This window comes from Rhea americana, unplaced genomic scaffold (genome assembly GCF_003343005.1).
Source record: "Rhea americana isolate MKP2758 unplaced genomic scaffold, rheAme1 scaffold_64, whole genome shotgun sequence".
NCBI lineage: Eukaryota > Metazoa > Chordata > Aves > Rheiformes > Rheidae > Rhea > Rhea americana.
In genome coordinates, this window is record NW_028186801.1 from 613,935 (window position 1) to 632,648 (window position 18,714).

Here is an 18,714-nt window from a genome sequence, read left to right on the forward strand (position 1 = left end):
TGATTTATTCTTGTTTTTTTTAATATTTACAATACCCACCCAGTAGACTGTGCAAAACCAACCCACTTTTACAGTATAAACTCTTCCTCTTCCACAGTGGACATCACTGCTTCAGTGTTATTTTATGCTGTTTTTTCATGTACAACAATAGCAATCAAAACAACATGCTAAAACTAGAAAAAAAAAAAAAAAACATATATTTGTGCTCATGCTGCATCAAGTGCATCCAGCTCTGCTGGATAAGAATTCAAAACATCTATCCTCCAAAAACTCCATTCCATGGGACCAAATGGATTTGAGCCGATTTTCTCAGCATTTAGGTGGCAGTGGAAGTGGGTTTGGGTTCCTTGTAGATTTCTGAGGGTATGCAGAGCAATCTATTCACAAGATAAAAATATTATATAGCAACTGTTCTTTCTCCTATCCATTTCTTTAAAAAATCATGATATACAGATATGAGGCTACTGTGTTAACTGACATTTTCTCATTAGTAAATGAAGAAAAAAACAGTGTAAATTACCAATGGTTTAGGAATTAAACCAACTGTAAAACTGTTCTAGAAATCTGTTTTAAGGCAGTGAGACAGCACCATAGGAAATGTTCCTTCTTTCACTGAAAAGGCTCAAACAAATGAAGCCCTAAAAAGCCTTTTATCAGTGTTGGTTAATAATTGGTATAAAACTGCTGTTAAGGAGTGGGCAGGTGGTTAAAAAAGACCTTTGTGGTAAAAACAACTTTATAAAATCTGTGACTTGTACACTAAAAACTTGATGGAGCGCATCACCGTGACCATGGCAGTTAGAATTAAATTGGCACTTATCCAGCATATCACAGTCATGTTTTCTGGTGATTGCACAATACTGTTTGTGCTTTCTGAGTTACTATCATCATCTTTGACCTGTTTTGGAATGGGCAGTAGTGTACAACACAAACACCACTGCAGTCCTGTGACCAGCACCATGTGGCACAACAGAGGTTAGAAGAGAACTAGAAGACTGCATTGTTCATGCAGTGCGTCAGGGTAAACTAAAAGAAAAAGAAATCAAACAAGTTTGCACTGTAAACTTGTACAGAGAGGCAGAGAGAGACAGAGAGAGAGAGAAGAAAAGGGGGAAAAAAAATTCCAGTTTGGCTAACACATGTGCAATCTGCTTAGATGCCCTTGATCTAGGGCCCTTTCCAGTTGACAAATGGAGTCTCACTTGGCTCCAAAGATATTGAAATGCCTTGAAATTAAACTAATTCAAGCTTTCCACTTCAATTTTTCTTCCTGACTTTGCAGAGTTAGGTCTCCTGCCTACCTACAACACACCATTCTCATTCAGGGATCTCGGCGTGCTGCTTTAATACTGGCAGTGGTCTAGTGGAAACAGATTTTACCATGATCCTCCACAACAGTTCGTCTCTTTCAGAGAGTTGATTCAAGGGATGAATCCAAAATATCGTCATGGTGGCTGGTGCTATCACTGTCACAGCTTTGTGCACTCGAATAGTTGGCTGCCTCTTGAAGCCTCATTAGCATATTCATCTGAAAGAAGAAGGAAATTTTTTCATAATCTTGTCTCATTCAATGCGGCAGTGGCCATGCTAAAATTTAATAAACCTCCTCTGCTGTATGGAGTGTGTTGGTATCTAGCTGAGGGGACCACACAAAAGGATTTTGGAAAGGGCRAGGTATCAATGGCTCCTCCTGGCACCCTTTTCATTGTCTTCTGCTCTTTAAATAGAAGTGCAAGTTTAAAGGTCCAAAGAGCCAGGGGGATATAATGGAGCTGCCTGATAATCTCTGTAATTCAGAGGTGAGAACGGCTGTGGCTGCAGCTGCAACACGGGCAGGGGAAGGAAGCCGTATCGCAGCTGGACATCTGGGCCCATATTTGGAAACAGTCAAGCTTCCAAATAATTTTTGGATGAAGCAGACAGAATACACTGGAAAAGCAAMTAAAAACATAATCACACAAGCATGCCCTCTCTGCAAGAGAGAGACAGGGAGGCAGCGAGTGAGGGGTGGACTGAGGCCAGCTGCTTCATAAAAGAGWACCATCTGCTGCTGAGAAGCTAACCTCAGCAAGGGGAGCAGCAACAGACCTTCCTTCCCAGGAGAGGGAGAGCCCCCACATAATTCATTTGGGCATTGCTGGAACCTGAAGCCCATCTGAAAAATCATAAAAACCAGCAGTAAGCTCCAGAAAACTATTTGGATGCTTGACACCTAGGTCTGCGTAACAATCAGGATTTTATTTATGAAACATCCACTCCTGCCAGCATACTCCAGACTGCAAGCAACGTTAACATTGTTTTAATGTATTTCAAAGAACAAATAAGCTATCATTGCAGAAAACAGGAATGAAAACTAGAAGAAGGAGAGGTATTTTGAGTGCGAGTGTTAAGCCTCTTTTCAGGTTTGCTCAGGAATGCTTACATCTTTATGGTCTCAAGCCTGCAGTTTGTAAAGCTTTCTCTAGACTTTGAGCAGTGCTTAATGCTGTCAGGTAGCTTTAGCTGTAAGGTARTAACTATGCTTCTCTGAGGATGCAGGACACATGCAGTATGCACCAAGTGTGTCATATAAGCCTACATATGAAATGTCCTGTCTTCACAAGCGCAATCGTTGGGTGTGATTCTGCTCCCCCAGTGTCAGCACCTGCCTTCCCATTAGCTCCCCCGGAGGCAGGGGCAAGCCCTGCATGCAGAAGTTTCAAGCTTCTTGTAATTAGTCAGATATAGGAAGCTGTAAACAGCAAATGATCACAGTGTGGAGGGAGCAAGGGGGAAGGGCTACTGAATTCTTTGGACTCCCAAGTATTTTCATATATTGCTTAGTGGAAGGTGAAGCATATGTGCCAGAAACCTGGCCAATATGCTTGCTGGCAGCCCAAATCACAGCGTCARTCACCCCAGAGCCTTTGGACTGCGAGGCAGCAGGGCAGATGAGCTGATTCTCTACACTTTTTGCAGATGCAAGCTCTGGTTTTGGGGACTGCACATTTGTGGGCCTAAGGATTCATTTCCTTAACACTCATAAGATTTCAGTGCTTTCTGCTCTGAGAAATTCCCTTTCCAAGGGCTTCCTGTTTTCCAAAGGTAGTTCCCTAAAATGGTATTATGAATTATGATAAAGATACTCTATAGCAAAAGTACTACACAAGAATAGCAGTTCAATATATGAAATGTAATATTCCATTACCAGAGGAGGCATTGGTAAACCCAAACCTCTGGGATCATATTTAAATAAAACAATAAATGGTATTTAGGGAAATCAACTTCTTTTTTTTAATGTCACCACACTTGCATTCTGTATACATTAAGACTGTTATACAGTCATTTATCTAAAAAGTTCTGAGGAATGGGAGGATGGCTGTTGAATTTGTATTTCCACTAAATTCTCTGTGACAGACAAGTTAGTGYGAGTTCCTCATTTGTAGAATGTAGATGACAAATTGCCCAACCTGGGAAGACGTTCTTAGAATAAATTGATTAACAAATTGCTTAAGAGCAGTATTCAGATATTATCATGATGAAGACCATATACATTCCTGGGTAGATAGAAAAGGCATACAATTTAAGGACACATTAACTTGATAGTGGTATCTTCCCTCTTGACAGATTTTCCTTTCATTCCTATCATTTTTTAAATAAATTATAGTATGATTCATTTTAAAAGACCAYATTTGAACAGGTAAACAGTACATTCTTTACTGTACACTGTACAATTTAACATCTGGCAGTAAAGCACATACTGCAGAGCATTTTTTCCCAAAGTTTAAATCTTACCAAAGGATCCCCTTCTGTTTCACTCTGTGGGACGTGCTTTGAGGTTGTTCCTTCTTTTGCCGATGCATAACCTTCGTACCCAACATCTTCTGGTCTTAACTGAAGTAATGATGGCCACTCATGCTGCAGAGACGCAGAGCTCCATGGATAGGTATCAGCTACCCATTTGGAGGGATCCTCCCAAGGTGCCCTCTTACCATACATCTGTATGATGGATACAACACATACAAGTTTTTATCCAATGTACCAGTCGCAATAGCCARATAGAAAAATAGTAATAGACAAAAAGCAATCAAACACATCTAGACCATTTCAGTAAATTGTTTGCTTCAAAAGGGCTCAGCACTCAGATATGATCAGATAGTCAAGCTACTTCAGCGTCATTAGTGCTCCTTCAATATGCAGAGTGGCTGCAAGTTGAAAAGTACTCCAGAACTAGTGATAATCATAGGCAACAGTGAGAGATACAAGTTTTTGATATAACATGAAACAAAACCTTAATATTGGCAGCATATACACTTCCGGAGCATTCATTCAGATGGGCTGTACTCCTAAYAAGGAATAAAATAGTAAGGATTTCAGTGCTAAAGCCACAGAGATAAGTTGTGTTTATTATTGCAACACCTGCTCCCAGGCACTTGCTGAATCCAGGTTAAGCAGCCAAGTTCCCTACACTGTGCACAGGGATAYTCAGGCTCCTTATACCCTTCACAGAGACTAGGCTGCTTAGCAGCGATCTACCTAAATGAGCCAAGAGGAAATATTTTTGCAGGGAGGTAGAAAGCTAACTCCAGGCTGGAGGCAGCATTTCCTTCATTCTGGGATTAACAGAGATCAAATCTTTTCTGGAATCTGGGGCAAGGATTGTAGATTCTCAGTCTGACATATGAGCTTGCCAAGTACCAGGCTAGAAAATCATTTTCCACCCTCCTTTGGATCTAGGAACATCTAATTATATCATGCAAAAGATTTCCTCGTATCATTAAAAATGTTGTTCTATGGAAGTCATCCAATGCATCTAAAAATTGGAAAGGTTCATGAAACACTGTATTTTCTTCTGTCTGCTGCCATCTTCTGCTCTTGAATTGAACTTTTCCTGTGTATTTGGGAAAATACGAGCATGAAGAATATCACTGCTTTTTTATAGCTGATGCAAACAAGCACTGTTAATCTCACTATGGCTGTTCTAGCAGATATTTGGCAGTTTTTTGCACAAGGTCTAAACACTCTCTAATTCCCAGAGAGATAAGCTGTTTTAGGAAAACATGAGATATTCAACAGGCAAGATTCTAAACTTCCATCTCGTCAGTATGTCACCATGTCAACCCAAGGTGATAACGAAATTACGGCTGCTTACACAGTTCTTTGACTCATCCAGAACAATCCCCTCTGCACTGCACAGTAATTTATTTCTGTGTCAGTAGAGTTATGTGTGGCAAAAAAATGCCTTTCTACAATGAATCTTTTTGTAGGATTGCAGTGCATAAAAAGAAAGCAAAAGCGAGAAACCCAACAGAAATTGGAAAAAAAGTCTAGATTAGTTTCAAGATTTAGGTTTGCTCCAGGGATGTGCAATAGTCCTAAATCTTTACCTGCATGGGACAACAGTGCTATATACAGTAAAACTATTTGTAGCTCTCCTATTAAAGTAGAAGAAACCTTGTTAGTAATGGAGAATGTCAAGAGAATGGAGGAGTTGCTAACTCCTAGCTCTGGAGAGGTCAGGATGGAGGAACAACGAAACACTGTGAAAGGAAAGCGGAGAGACCAAAATTGGTGGAAATACAAGCAGTAGTGCAAGATGAAAGGGTAAAAAAAGGACAGACTTGCATGTTCATGAGGGCCAAAGAGCAAGTTATCTTGTCCGGTTAGATAAGGCCAGTAAACAAATCTTTTCTGCATGGTGAAAATATCCTTGTTTGCAAGGTTTCCTCCACCCGCCTGTATGCCTAGATACATACATAGGTGGGAGRCGATTAGGCAGACCAAAGCTCTTTTGTTACACAGCGCAGGGCCTGTTAGGTCTTCCATACACTGATAGACAACACGAGCTGTATTCAGCATTGCTGTGAAGTCTGTTCAAATGGTAGAAAAGGAAGAACCTTCCAGAAGTCATGGAGGAGAAACTCTCTTCATAAAAATCTAAGATACGTTAGTGCTGGATAAAATAAAGCTAAATTATATATTAGGGTAAGAGCAAGTCAAAACGAGTCCAAAGTTGTTTTCTATAAATCTACCCCACATTTTTTTTCTTGTAACTACAATAGCACAACACTTGGATGCATTGCTTAAAACTACCTTGGAGAAAACCTATGAAACTAATAAAAAAAAAATGCTTTGAAGTAAGTGACTTACCTGAAGTCCCTCTCTCACAGCTTCCAGAAGATATGGTACCAGGGAATAGTTCCAGAGGTCTGTGAACCACACTCGGGAGCCATCAACATCCATAGGGCAAGGCAGGAAAAGGCGGGGACCTGAGAAGTCAAGTGTATTAAAAATATTGAACTAGTTGAACACACTAAAATCAATCTTTACAGAATGAAAAAAAAATAGTACTGGAGCAGACTCCAATGAAGAAAATGGTAATACAAGACTACAACTATTGAGCTATCAGTCTCCGATTATTAAAAATGAACTAGTGTCACTTTATGCAATCCTAAGGCCTGACGAACACTTGCAAGTTTTACTGGCACAGCTATGTTAAAAGTATGATTTTTTGCTAACATAGCTATTTCACTRAAAGATCTCAGGTATATGTACATCTCCCACCTGCTAATTTGCCAAATTGACAGACCTAGTGTTTTTATAGTTGTAATTATGCTACAATATGAAAACAGAAAAAAACCTAATCTCTGAACACTTGCTCTTGAGGTCATTTTTGGTGTTGAAATTTTAAAACGATGGTCATTCACTTAAAAGTCTTTACCAACCAAGACAGAAATACAAGGGAATATATACTTTCTCAGTAAACTGTATTTGCTTTTCAGTCTTGCTGGTAGTACTAACCAGGCAATTTCCCCACAGTGATTTTGCATTTCCCATTGTAGACTGGGACAGAATAACCTTTAAAAAGCAAATTCAACCTTTCCTAATCTCTACTATGCTCAGCCTGCATCCTTATTTCAAACCATCGGGCCAAGACTCACCAATGGTTACATCTGAAGAGCTGTGTGTTTCTAGGAAGCTGTTGAGATGATGCCATGTTTTGGGGATCCAGTCAATGATTTTGATGAGCTCATTATTGCGTATGTTCTTTTCTATTTCCGTCTCAATCAGTTTCCTTCTCAGATATCTGCCCAAGAAACCTTTAACAGGCTCTGTGTGGTTAGCACACAGCACCCACCTGGGAAGAAAGGATAAATGTCAGGCAGCAACGAATAGCAAATATACCATATCCTCTTGAGCATACAGATGGAAATGATGTCATGAGCTCCTAAGGCTAGTGAACTGGCAAATATAAAATAGCTGTAATAAACCACCGGGTTATATTCCTTCCTTATTGCCCACTGCCGCAATGCAATCATGATAACAGGTTTCAGCTAGAATTCAATTCAGCACTGAAGATAAAAGGAATGCAACAACCGTAGCATTGTGCTAGAGATAGAGGAAAGGTATGTTTCTTTCACCAGAAGGAAAAATACAATTCTGGGAGTTATCAATATAGGAAAGTCATAGGAGCTAAACCACTTTGCTGTGATGGATGTTTGCAGAAGAGCTGGGCTGAGAAGAAAGGAGTTTGAGAGTTTTGTGCKAACATGGACAAAGTAAATACAGAGTGAATGTACCTGAAATTGTGATGCAGCTCCAGATTTGGTGAAGAAGAAACTCCCTGGTTCATAGTTCCAATAATATAGGGACTGAAAAGAAAAAGATTCATGTGGGAATTTTGTTGAGGAAAAATGCATTCATACATTCAGAGAATATTTTTTATTCTTATCTGCACTAGGCCAACCYTGAAAAGAGACCATAGATGTGTTTTAGCCTTAGATTTACAGTATTTCTGAGCTAACCTCTTTTTTCTATGTTTATTCTTGCATGTTTCCCCTTTCTGCACATTTATAGTTTACGAATACCCATCTGTAAAAAAGAAATGAGGTAAACTTGTGCTCGTGTACCTCATTATTTTACAGTACAGTTAGAGCTCTAATTTCAGAAGCCGGTACTTCTCATGAGTAAGACAYAGTATACAGCAATTTTATGAAGGGCTGTACCTATGATGAAGCTTTTGCAGCAGAAACACCCTATTTAATAAGCCAGTGGAAGTTTCCAGAGACTATAATTTTTATTCTGGCTTGGCAATAAAGGAAAGCCAGCCAACTTGACACTTMTGCACTACTGTGGCTCACAGGAAAACTGTAGGAAACACAAGTCCTTCAGCTATAAGCTGCTTCTGCATAGCATTGTTCACAAGTTCACACACATCCCAAATTCCACTATTATAAAGTGCATTTATTCTTTACTCATAACCTCTCCTCATGATACTAATGAGCTTGTGTGACCTGACAGGGCAAAAGGAATAAGACTCTAATCCAGTCAAGCATTTAAATCCATTCTTAAATTCAGTGCTACATTTATATCTCACTGAGATGCACGGGAGTCATATAAATAAAGTGAAGCATGTACATTAAGTATTTGACTGAAGAAGGGGGAAATTATACAAGCACTAAAATTTAAGGACCTGGAAAAGGGCTTTCCCGATCTAGCTTAAGGGAGTCTAAGGCTCAACCGGGATGTTTTGTTTTGCAAACCAGCAAAAAACTGTTAAGGTGTGTGAAACCTACCATTTATTATATTTACAATTGAGGAAACCATTGAAGATGTCACTTAGTGAATTGATGTGGTGGAGGTTATCAAGAATTACGACCACAGGGAGGTCAGCACCATTGTTGTCAGCACTGCATTGCTCAGCAAGATTAGCTAGGTATTGTCGCAGATCCTTTAGCAGAATTAACAAAAAACAGAAAAAATTAGACCAATTAGACCATGTATGTAATTACAGTGGAAAAGATCTCCAGAAAGATAAAGAAACTGTTACAGAGTTTCCCAACTGTGGATAATTCAGCTAGATCAGCATAGGCAGGAAGACCTGCTTCTTAGGGCAATACTGAAATCATATGCTAGGAAAAACAACAGCACTAAACATAAGGCAAGAGACTGAAGCATATAGACTCCTATTTGGTGGATATATTCCTCAGGAACCTGCAGATAAAATATCTTATCTCCAATGGGAAATAGGCTGCAACAAAATACCCCCTTTCCAGTGGGCTGAGATACTCACGTTAATTGCTGGGCCTCCAATTTTATGAACGCTACACTTACATATCAAAAACAACAAACTGTTACCCAATCTAGGCATACTGAACTGCTTCCTCAGGTATCTCCTTTCACCTCTCTCACTGAAAATCTGTTCTATCTTTTGAGGGTACTGGATCACATTTCTTAATAAAGTTCCTTGTGTAAATAGTTTTTTTTTTTTTTTTTCTTTTTTTTTTTTTTTTTTTTTTTCCCTGTCTGCTATCGGTTATTTAGTACTGGAATAAAATAAAACTTTCTATAATGAAAATTTTTCATGTTTTTATTGACAATTCCTTGCCTTCACGGGTCTGAGTGGGTCAAGTTTTATAGTTGTATCCCTTGAGATATCTAATTTTGTCAGCGTTGGGAATGTTCAGTATTATGGACCATATTCCTATTGTCATTTTACTTTATGGATCACTAATAGAAAAATCTTTTTTTCTTTAATAGGAATGCRTAATTTTTTATTTCAAAGATGCCTTCTGTTTGGATTTTTATGATCAGGTATCTCTATGGGGAAAATCATGGGTTTCTTTGAGGAACTGCACCATCTGTATTATTCAAGCATATTCTGCATTTTATAATGATAGKTTTTTTCTTTTTTATTATAAACTCAGAAGTTCTATGTAATCTTCATAGAAACAAAGAATAGSAATTTAAAAACCCCTGCATATAACAAGCAATTTAACAACAACCCAAAGCTCTTTCTTCCCTGGGAAGATTTCCCTTATAAATGCAGGTATGGTATAACAATAAAATACGAACACTTTCCATGCCAAAGTAAATGGCATCACAAATCATCTGTATAAAAACACYGAGAAGAGGTGTTTTTACTGGAATGGTTCTCCCATCCCTTTGGGATCTGTATGTTCTTCCTTCTTATATTAYGTTAACATTCATTATGTTCTGTGAAAAGCTGAAAGCCCTGGGCAAAACCTTTCATTTCGTGACCATCTCCCTGGGTACCAAGTCACGAGAATACACAGTTTAGGGTAACAGGTGAATAGTATTATCTGCAGGTCACACAGTAGTCGTGTTAGAAGCTTGACAATCTGGGCTAAGTAAACGACTCTGAATATGATATGATGCAGGAGGTAATTTCAGCATGGTCAGGTCCTGACTGAATGAGCTGGAGCTCAAACTATGGCAGCAGTATTATTTATACAGTGTCCATTAAAAAACTGAACCAAAGTCACTAGTTCAAAATCCTCATGCTCAAATCTCTGCCAACAATAGGCTCTATTTTCACTATTAAAAAAGCAAGTTAGACCTGCTCTACTATATACCCAGCCTTTTTGACAAAGGAGTTAGATACTCTAAGAATGGAAGCTATGTGGGTATTTCATTMTGCATCTATCTCTAAGATGGGTTTCCTCAAGTGAGCAAAAAATCAGTTTTCCCTCACAAATGCTGCCCCAATGCTCTGTTTAGAACTGAGAKACCTGGTCTTCATGTCTGATGGGACTGAAGACTGAATCCTTGTAGGAAAGGATGAAAACTGAGCAACAAAGCAGTAYGCCAATTAGTAGGATCTATGCTACCTCACTATGAATCACGCAATTTCAATTGTAACTTACCTTGCTTGACTTGTGATCTATGTTAAAAGTTGCAATTGCATCCTCAGTTTTTTTCCTGCCAGATTTAGTTATTATATATTCAGCCAGCCTATTAGCTAAATAGGTCTTTCCTGTGCCACTGGGTCCTGACAGAATAATTCTGCGATGCTCCATCAGTAAATTAAAGTACCGCTGGGTAATTGGCTTAGGAATTAATGTATCAAACACAAAACTGTCCAAACTGTTTTCTTCCACTCCTAGAAAGAAAAGGAAAATGGTTTGTCTGCATCCTTGCCAAGGTAAGTTTAGGTTTGACCCAGCGCCTGATGATGTCTGTGCCATGCTGAAAGCAGGTAAGATACTTCTGCCTAACTCAAACGCCTATGTAGGTTTTCATTACTGTTGGAAATACTTACGTTCTTCCACAGGGCCAAAAAATTAAACAGTGTCAGTGTCAGTGAGACTAGATGGGTGGGAGAAACTGAATCAAAGCAAATGTGAAGAGAAGGCTCAGTGAGGCAAAAAGACATGTGTTTCAGACACTACAGGCAGTCACGAYAGAAAAAGGTCAAAATGACAGCCACAAGGATTACCAGTTGTCAAATCAATACATGCACAGTTCTTTTGAAGGCCTCTCTCCCTTCCAACAGCAAATCCCTACAGCTTTTGAAATATTTCAGTTTTCTCCTGTGGAACTGGGTTAGGGCTATGCATTAATTTTTCTGATCATAAGCTCCTTTTTTTTCCCCCCCTCCCTATTCAAAATTTTTTACTTTGCTGTGATTTGAGAGACAGACAGAGAAGGAAAGGGATATTCTTGGGTTTGCCTCAAAATGCCCCACGGTGGTAGGGGTCAGACTACAGAAGAGCCAAGTCTAAAAGAAAATGAAGGGATGGGGAATGGAGTGAAGAACTATACAGWAGCTGCAAAAATATTCCTGTGTTTTTACCTTTCAGGTTCACAGTGATGATGTTATTATCTCCAACCAGATATCCACAAGGCAGCAGTTCAGGCACTTCTAGGCTATGGGCTCTAATTATATCTCCTATACAATAGCTAGCAATGCAGTCAGAGCTTAAACCCAGGCTGGTAGCTGGATCCACTCGGAAAATATATTCCTGAAATTATATGAAAACATAGGACAAAAAGTAGATGTGGTSACTGAATTAAAGTAATACAGGCACATACTTTGGTATAGATGAAGTCRTATTTCAAGAAGATTCTTGGAGTCACATGCAATAAACACCCTATAATTATGAAAAAAAGAACAACAACATTAAGAATAAAGTTTAACAGTAGTGTCAGCTATAAGTCAAAAAAAAGACTTAGTAAGACAAAAGAAAATAAACAGAATTTTTCTAAAGTGAGAAAAATACTGAATTAATACTCAATGTCTTACCTTAAAGAGGCGTCTGATTACACCATCTAAAACATCCCATTTTGTTTTTCCGCTAACTCCAATTGATCCTATCAGATATGCATGTGTTTTTTGATCCTACAAAGACAGAGATTTCACAAMCTATGCTAAAASTAAATTTACCAGTAAGGAAAAATARTATTATGTAGAATGTGATGCTAAAATTTTACTGATAATCTCTAAGCCAGATGCCACTATTACTGTGGTACATCTATACATGGAAGGAAACAGCATCATACTCCGCTCTTAGGTTGCATCTGCATTTAGAGAAAGCAGAATACAAATAAAATTTGCAWTGTATTTGTAATACTTTTGCAATATAAAACATGAAAATATGACAATGTGATGCCAAATGGATTACTTCAGCAGCATATTCATACTTGTATCCTTAGGGTCCAAGGCATATATCTAATTTATAACCATGTTTTAATGGTGATAGCAGGTCCCAGAACATCTCGCTACTAATTAAACTGAGAATTGGTAGTGTCTGAGCCATGACAAAGGCAGGAGGCGGCTACATGGCACTATTAGCATATATTATACTGACTGTATTAAATACATACAGATGACAGAGAAAAGAAGTGTTATCTTTGGGACATTTCCATTTAGTTCATGGCTGAAAATAGTGAAAGGACTTCAGACACCGTACTACAGGATTTACCAGAGCTATAATTCTGAGACRAGATCTTTGGAAAATGAACTTACCTTGGCTCGACTATAGCCCTTGTTTATTGAGACTAAAATTTTCACGCTGTGGCCTTCTTTGTGGAGTGCTCCATCTGCGACATCATCTAGCAAAATATCTATGATACAAGAAGAAAAGGGATTTACCTGACAGATCACTTTGGTTATATTCACCTCACCAGCAAAATACTTGTTCGAAGGGTCTTTTTTGTTAACAAGAAAGGCTGCCATCACAACCACTGGCAGCAGGATCATTTGAACATGCACTTATTCCTACTTTGCCTTTTCTGCTGGACAAATTGTCATTTGTCTGAAGCAGTATTAATTAGAAGCTTTAGCCACGTAAAAATGARTTAGGGAACTAGAAAGAAATAATTCTTGCATTACAATTTTGCTATTGCTCTCCTTTTTATAACATGGTCAAAATTACCATAYGTCCACAAGGCTGTTTAAAACCTAAATTAACTTTACACCTGTGGGCACTCATCATGCCCTTTAGAATGCTATCAAGGGAAAAGTAACAAATCCTTGCGCTGTTATATTTGCTGCTCCRTAAAATAGCATTTTAATTTCTCTTTCCAGCTAATTTCCTTACCTGCTGTACACCACATGGATACAGAGTCTTTTTTCCCCATAAAATAGTCTTAGAAGGAGAAACTATTAGAATATCACTTTGCATTCCTCCTGAAAATGGGACTCTGTGTTCAGCCATTCCTCTAGTTTAAGGTTTTAAGTTTCCTGGAGGTAAAGAGTGATTCTGATCTGCTCTGTGCCTCTGTTTCTAGATGTACCTCCTCCCTAACTCGTAAAACAAGAATACAGAAGGATATATTTCTTCCTAAAGGCTAAGCCTGAGGCATTACTGCAAGGGATAAAATTGCTGTCTTCCTACAGAGGTGTTCTCAAAGACTCTTCTGTTAGGCTTCCTAACTAAGTATCAAGTAGAAGAGATTTTGGATTTGCATTTTCTTCAAAGGCCAGCACAGTAAGTATCCACTACCCTAAATCCTGCTCGTTCTTAYTCTGATGATTGAAGTAGTGCCTTGACTTCATGTCATAGTCTGCACAAGGTTGGATTTCATCCAAATTAAACTGAGGTGCCGTAAGATTCAGTCACAGAAGTACTTGCTTAAAGCAAAAACTAAAAAGGCTCATGAATATGGCTTGAATGAATGTATTTAGAAATAAGTGAGTCTCCATGTACAATGTTTGACAGATTACACCCTGACCTAGAAAGCAGATTCTGCTAGTTTTTTTAAAATAGATACAATCAGCAATCATTTTTGTTGCCAATTTAAACAAACTTATGCCTATTTTGTTCCGGGCAGTTGGTTTTCCTGTGCCACCAACATGAGCTTTTTYACTTGACTTGTGTTGTATTTTGGCACATGTGACAAACCTTAACAGTTTTGATAATGCTGGAGTCCTCCTCTGAAGTTTTTTGATCCCTAAATGTCCCTTACATAACCTTTAAAATATATTTTTCTTTAAGTGTTTAGGAATAAGGAACCATTCTGTGTCTAGAAAAAAAAATCTATCTGCAACTGAGAGCTCTCCCTTTCACTGATATCAGGGCTAAGAATCATAGAATGGTAAAGTTGGAAGGGACCTCTAGAGATCATCTAGTCAAACACCCAGCACAGCCCTGTATGGGGATTGAACCCACAACTTTGGCATTAGCAGCACCATGCTCTAACCAAAACCTAAGCTAAACCTCCCCCCAAGAAGATGCCCAATGGAGCAGATCCCCATTGGAGCATTTCACCAGCGCGTTAATTGCTCTAATTACCTTCTGCCAGGCCTCATCCTTAGTTGCACCATGGAAACCTCAGCTCACTTTTGTCTGAGCCCTGGCACATTGCCTTCATTGGATTAGTACCTACACAGTCTTGTACTGGCCCCTGCTCGCTGCACTTTAATCCAAGGACTGGCTGCAGAGTGGGTGTCTGTGATTRCCAAACCCTGCCCAGACTTGCCACTCACACCTCTCTGGAGGTGCAGGAGATGGTCCTGCCTTTAGGAAGCAGCAATGGACAGCTTTGGCCATTTCTGGTTAATACTGATCTGCTAGAAAGTGCCATAGAATTTTTAATACGATGGGTAAAGGCCCTTGTTATCTTTCTCAGCTTAGTCCCCAGTATGATTAACTTCTCCACATCTGAGGAACTCTGGTGTAACAGCACTTTAGCTGCCACAGAAATCCCACAGGACTTGGTAGCAAGCTGTCACCCTTCCAAGTTCTCTGGCACTGCAATAAAATGATACTCACAATTATCAAAAATGCTGGATTCATATTTAAATGGAGTACAAATCCTCCACTCCTCATTAGGCACGCTTATTTCTTTAATTTCTTGTAACTAGAAATAATTACTTTACATACTAGAAAATGCTTAGAATCAATAACACAGAAAATTATATAAAGTTTATATTATGTTTACTTCTATACCTAGACAGAGTTATAGCTAAGAGACACAGTGCAAATAGCTGCTATTCATGAAACAGTTTCTGTGATTACCATTTTGAAAATWACTCTGTTCTATTTTTATTTTTTTTAAATGTATGTGGATGTTTGAGCACGAGCTACAGTTACACTTCTTCCTCCGGTGTTTGCAACACTTTAGTGGCCTGACCTTCACTTCAAGGCCTGACTCAGGCTCATCAATTCTAGAAGTTAAATCTGGCAAAAATGTTGGCTGGAATGTAAAGAAAAAATATACCAATTTTCATACAAAATCTGATATTAACCAGAAGAAATCTTCAAATATCCATATAATCAATGACTGGCAAGACACTATGACTAACTGCCAACCCAAATTATAGCAAGGCAGCTTGGCACATTCCCAGCTGTACTCCTGCCTAGACTCTTTCAATAATTATTAACCACATTTTATTGCTTCCAGAGATTGTCTTATACTTTCTATGGGGTCTACATTAATGAGTGGCTTTGCTTTTGCAGTGCTCATGGTTCTAACATTAGAGACAGTACTTCTGTTTTTTGGCCACATAATCAAAACAAGTGTCAAAGGCTTATTATCCTAAACTCTACGGCATGGAAAATAACCACATGTTAATGTCCAGGATGTGGACCAAAGTTCTGCATGCTTTCTCTCATTCAGAGAAGACAACGGGAGTGCTTAGTAAGCCAGGCAGTGTTTTGTTCCTGTGATAAATGGAGATCTAATCCAACATAGACTAACTAGYTATACCACACAAAAAATTATTAGAAGGTAACACTGAGACTGTCTTCCTCCCATGTTAAAATATGCAATGAGATTAAGTGATCAAACCTAAAGATGAAAGCTCTGTAAATTGAAAAGGCAAGTGTAATGCACTCTGCTCATATTTGTCCCATATGGACAAGACAATATACTAGTACAGTTCTCATGTATACTACAACAGGTACTGTTCTTATCAAATAACCAGATAATCAAAAAAAAAAAAAAACAACAGATAATCAAAGAGTATTGTAAACAAGGGAGTCAAAGAGAACCATTGCTATGAATTAAGRAAATAAAATGAACAAGCTGTTACTATTATTCAGACCCTTCTAAAAGTCACATTTTCAGACAGGTTTGCCAACATTSTTCCTCATCGTCATTAGTGAATGAGTATCTGATGTTCACACGAGCAATATGACAGATTTTAATTTTCAGACATGCCTTTTATATAGAGCCTATTAAGAGGATGAAAAATAATAAATCATTACTGAGGCATGCAAGTACACAAAATATATTTACCTGATGTAACAGACTCTGTGATGTTTAAATTGTTCAGAGAAAGTCCTAGTGACTGCCGTGATGAAGATGATGATGTGCTGCTTGAAGACTCTGATGACGGCCGGGCAGGCTTTCCAGTATTACCAGTCTCTGCCTTTAAGCGATCATTTTCAGCTTTCAGTATCTCAATTTCATTCTGTACTCAAAAAAAAACCCAACACGAAAACACAAGAGATTACTGTTTCAGGAAACCACTGGGGGTGGATATTCAGGGCTTGCTGTGCACAAGCAGGAGCCAATTGGTTTAGCAGCTCCACAGCAGTATGTGACACTATAGCAAAAGTATAAACCCAATCAATGAGAAGTAGATTGTCTTCACTTCTAAAATAAAGGAAAAAGCCCTACAACCTTGTTTTAACTTTTGCCTCAAGACAGTTACTAATCAACATAGTCTTCAAGCCTCTGTGTTTATTGTACAGCTGGCTATACTACACATATAGGGAAAATATTCCCAATTACCCCAGTTTTAGAGTGCTATTTTTTTGTCAAATATCTTAAATAACAGTCAGTAACAAAATGTTACTCCTAACATTTTGGATATGTATTGACATGCCCTCTCAAGTCTCCGAAAAATATGACTGCCATTGAATTTAAACAGTAACTTCACAAGGGAGCACTGAAATTAAAAATGGACAATTAGAAATTGATATTTTAATGGTTTCATAATCCTTCTTGATATGAGGTAAGAGTTTTTGATCATCTAAACATGAGATTGTTCACATAACGGCCAACAAAACTGCTTTGATGAAAACGTACAGTGACAGATGGATCAGCACAGCTAGGAATTTTTTCTTAGCTAAATCCTCTGTGGTACCAAGTGATCATTGAATGTACAATAATAAAATGAAAATTTAGCCTGAGCACAGCCCAGTACCAGCTAAACCTATCTTTCAGTTGCTTCATGAAGCACAGTACAAAGCAACTGCTTTTTCTTGTAGACGGTTTTGCACATCAAATTTATTTCCACATTCACTAACACTGCCAAAAGTCCTMTCTTTTTCAAAGGTTGCTCAGTCACATTATACAAGTAAAAACCTAAGGGACAACATCACAAAAAGAAATGCAACTGCTACAGAATGATTAGATCATATAGGCAAAGGTGAGGAGAAAGTGAAAGGAAAGGGATAAATCAGTGAAATATTGACAGAACGTAATAACGAATGCACCAGTTTAGTCTTAGGTTCAGATCAGGAATAGAGCTATGGTGAAATGAGTCACACAATATCCATCTAGTCCATGGCATAAGCTGACTAATTACATATTTTTCAGCAGTCTTCCATTCAGCTGAGCTTTAGATTTATAAGGTGCTTTGAATATATACAGTTCATATACCTTTCCCACCAATCCTACTTTCTCCTCTTTCCAATCCCTATCAGTCTGCAAAATGCCACAGAATTTGGAAACTCCAAAGACTTTCTGTCCCCTCCCTATAAGCCTTTGCCTCCTATTCTCCACTACTGCATGTAACTATATAATATTCTCATGTCTAGACAGGTGAGTAGTTTTCTGCMCATTGCTTGGCTGGAAGATCTGTAAACCAAAGGTAAACTAAACCCATTAATTAGGCATTATCTGTCGTTGATAAACTTCTCGACATTTTATCCTACATTTCACTTACCACTTATTCTTTAATTATTCTCATCTCCATTATTTGCTAAAAAGCCCTTACCATTATTGTGATCAGAAAAATATAGACATACAGCATCCAGATAATAGTATTTTCCTTTTTACAGGAAAAGTACTACATTTGTCCTTCTCTCTGCATACAGTACCTTCTATAACTTGATAGATAAAAACTATTTGTCCATGGTTTTGTAATTGTCCTATAACTACTTCTTCCTTGATTCTGAGACACAGAGTATTCAGATATCTCAAACGTGGTATTAATCTTTTAAATTTTGTTTTGCTCACCACTGTGGTTACTCCCATTTTTCACATCCTCATTTTTATTCTCTTCCCTTCTCTGATCAACATCATCCTTTCAGAATTGAGGCAATGTGCGCATTTAGTTTTGTGACACAATCCTACTGTCTTTAATAAGCTTTAAATCTTTAAATCAGAATAGTGTCACTTTTTTCTTCTTTTAAAAGCCATACAACTTCTACTGTTCTTTTCAACATCTTTCACAAGGCCTAGCTCAGCTTTGTTCTCCCATGTGTCCACTTTTTGACTTAATCTGTCCTTCTGTTTGTATTCTCAGTAATCTCTCAG

General features: G+C 38.3%; 1 protein-coding gene across 6 annotated transcripts in view; it reads right to left on the reverse strand.

The window, feature by feature from the left end:
- Positions 1–19: 19 nt before the first annotated feature.
- LOC146586863 (neuron navigator 3) overlaps positions 20–18,714 on the reverse strand; it is a 267,610-nt gene continuing 248,915 nt past the window's right edge. For all 6 annotated transcript variants that reach the window (XM_085320549.1, XM_085320552.1, XM_085320551.1 and 3 more), the window contains 11 exons: positions 16,465–16,639; positions 12,749–12,846; positions 12,026–12,121; positions 11,576–11,744; positions 10,647–10,882; positions 8,556–8,710; positions 7,560–7,631; positions 6,921–7,117; positions 6,130–6,248; positions 3,775–3,978; positions 20–1,528 (listed from right to left, as the gene is read on the reverse strand). In XM_085320549.1, coding sequence (XP_085176675.1) covers positions 1,409–1,528; positions 3,775–3,978; positions 6,130–6,248; positions 6,921–7,117; positions 7,560–7,631; positions 8,556–8,710; positions 10,647–10,882; positions 11,576–11,744; positions 12,026–12,121; positions 12,749–12,846; positions 16,465–16,639 — 1,641 coding nt within the window. In that variant the 3' untranslated portion in view covers positions 20–1,408. The remainder of the gene's footprint in view (positions 1,529–3,774; positions 3,979–6,129; positions 6,249–6,920; positions 7,118–7,559; positions 7,632–8,555; positions 8,711–10,646; positions 10,883–11,575; positions 11,745–12,025; positions 12,122–12,748; positions 12,847–16,464; positions 16,640–18,714) is intronic.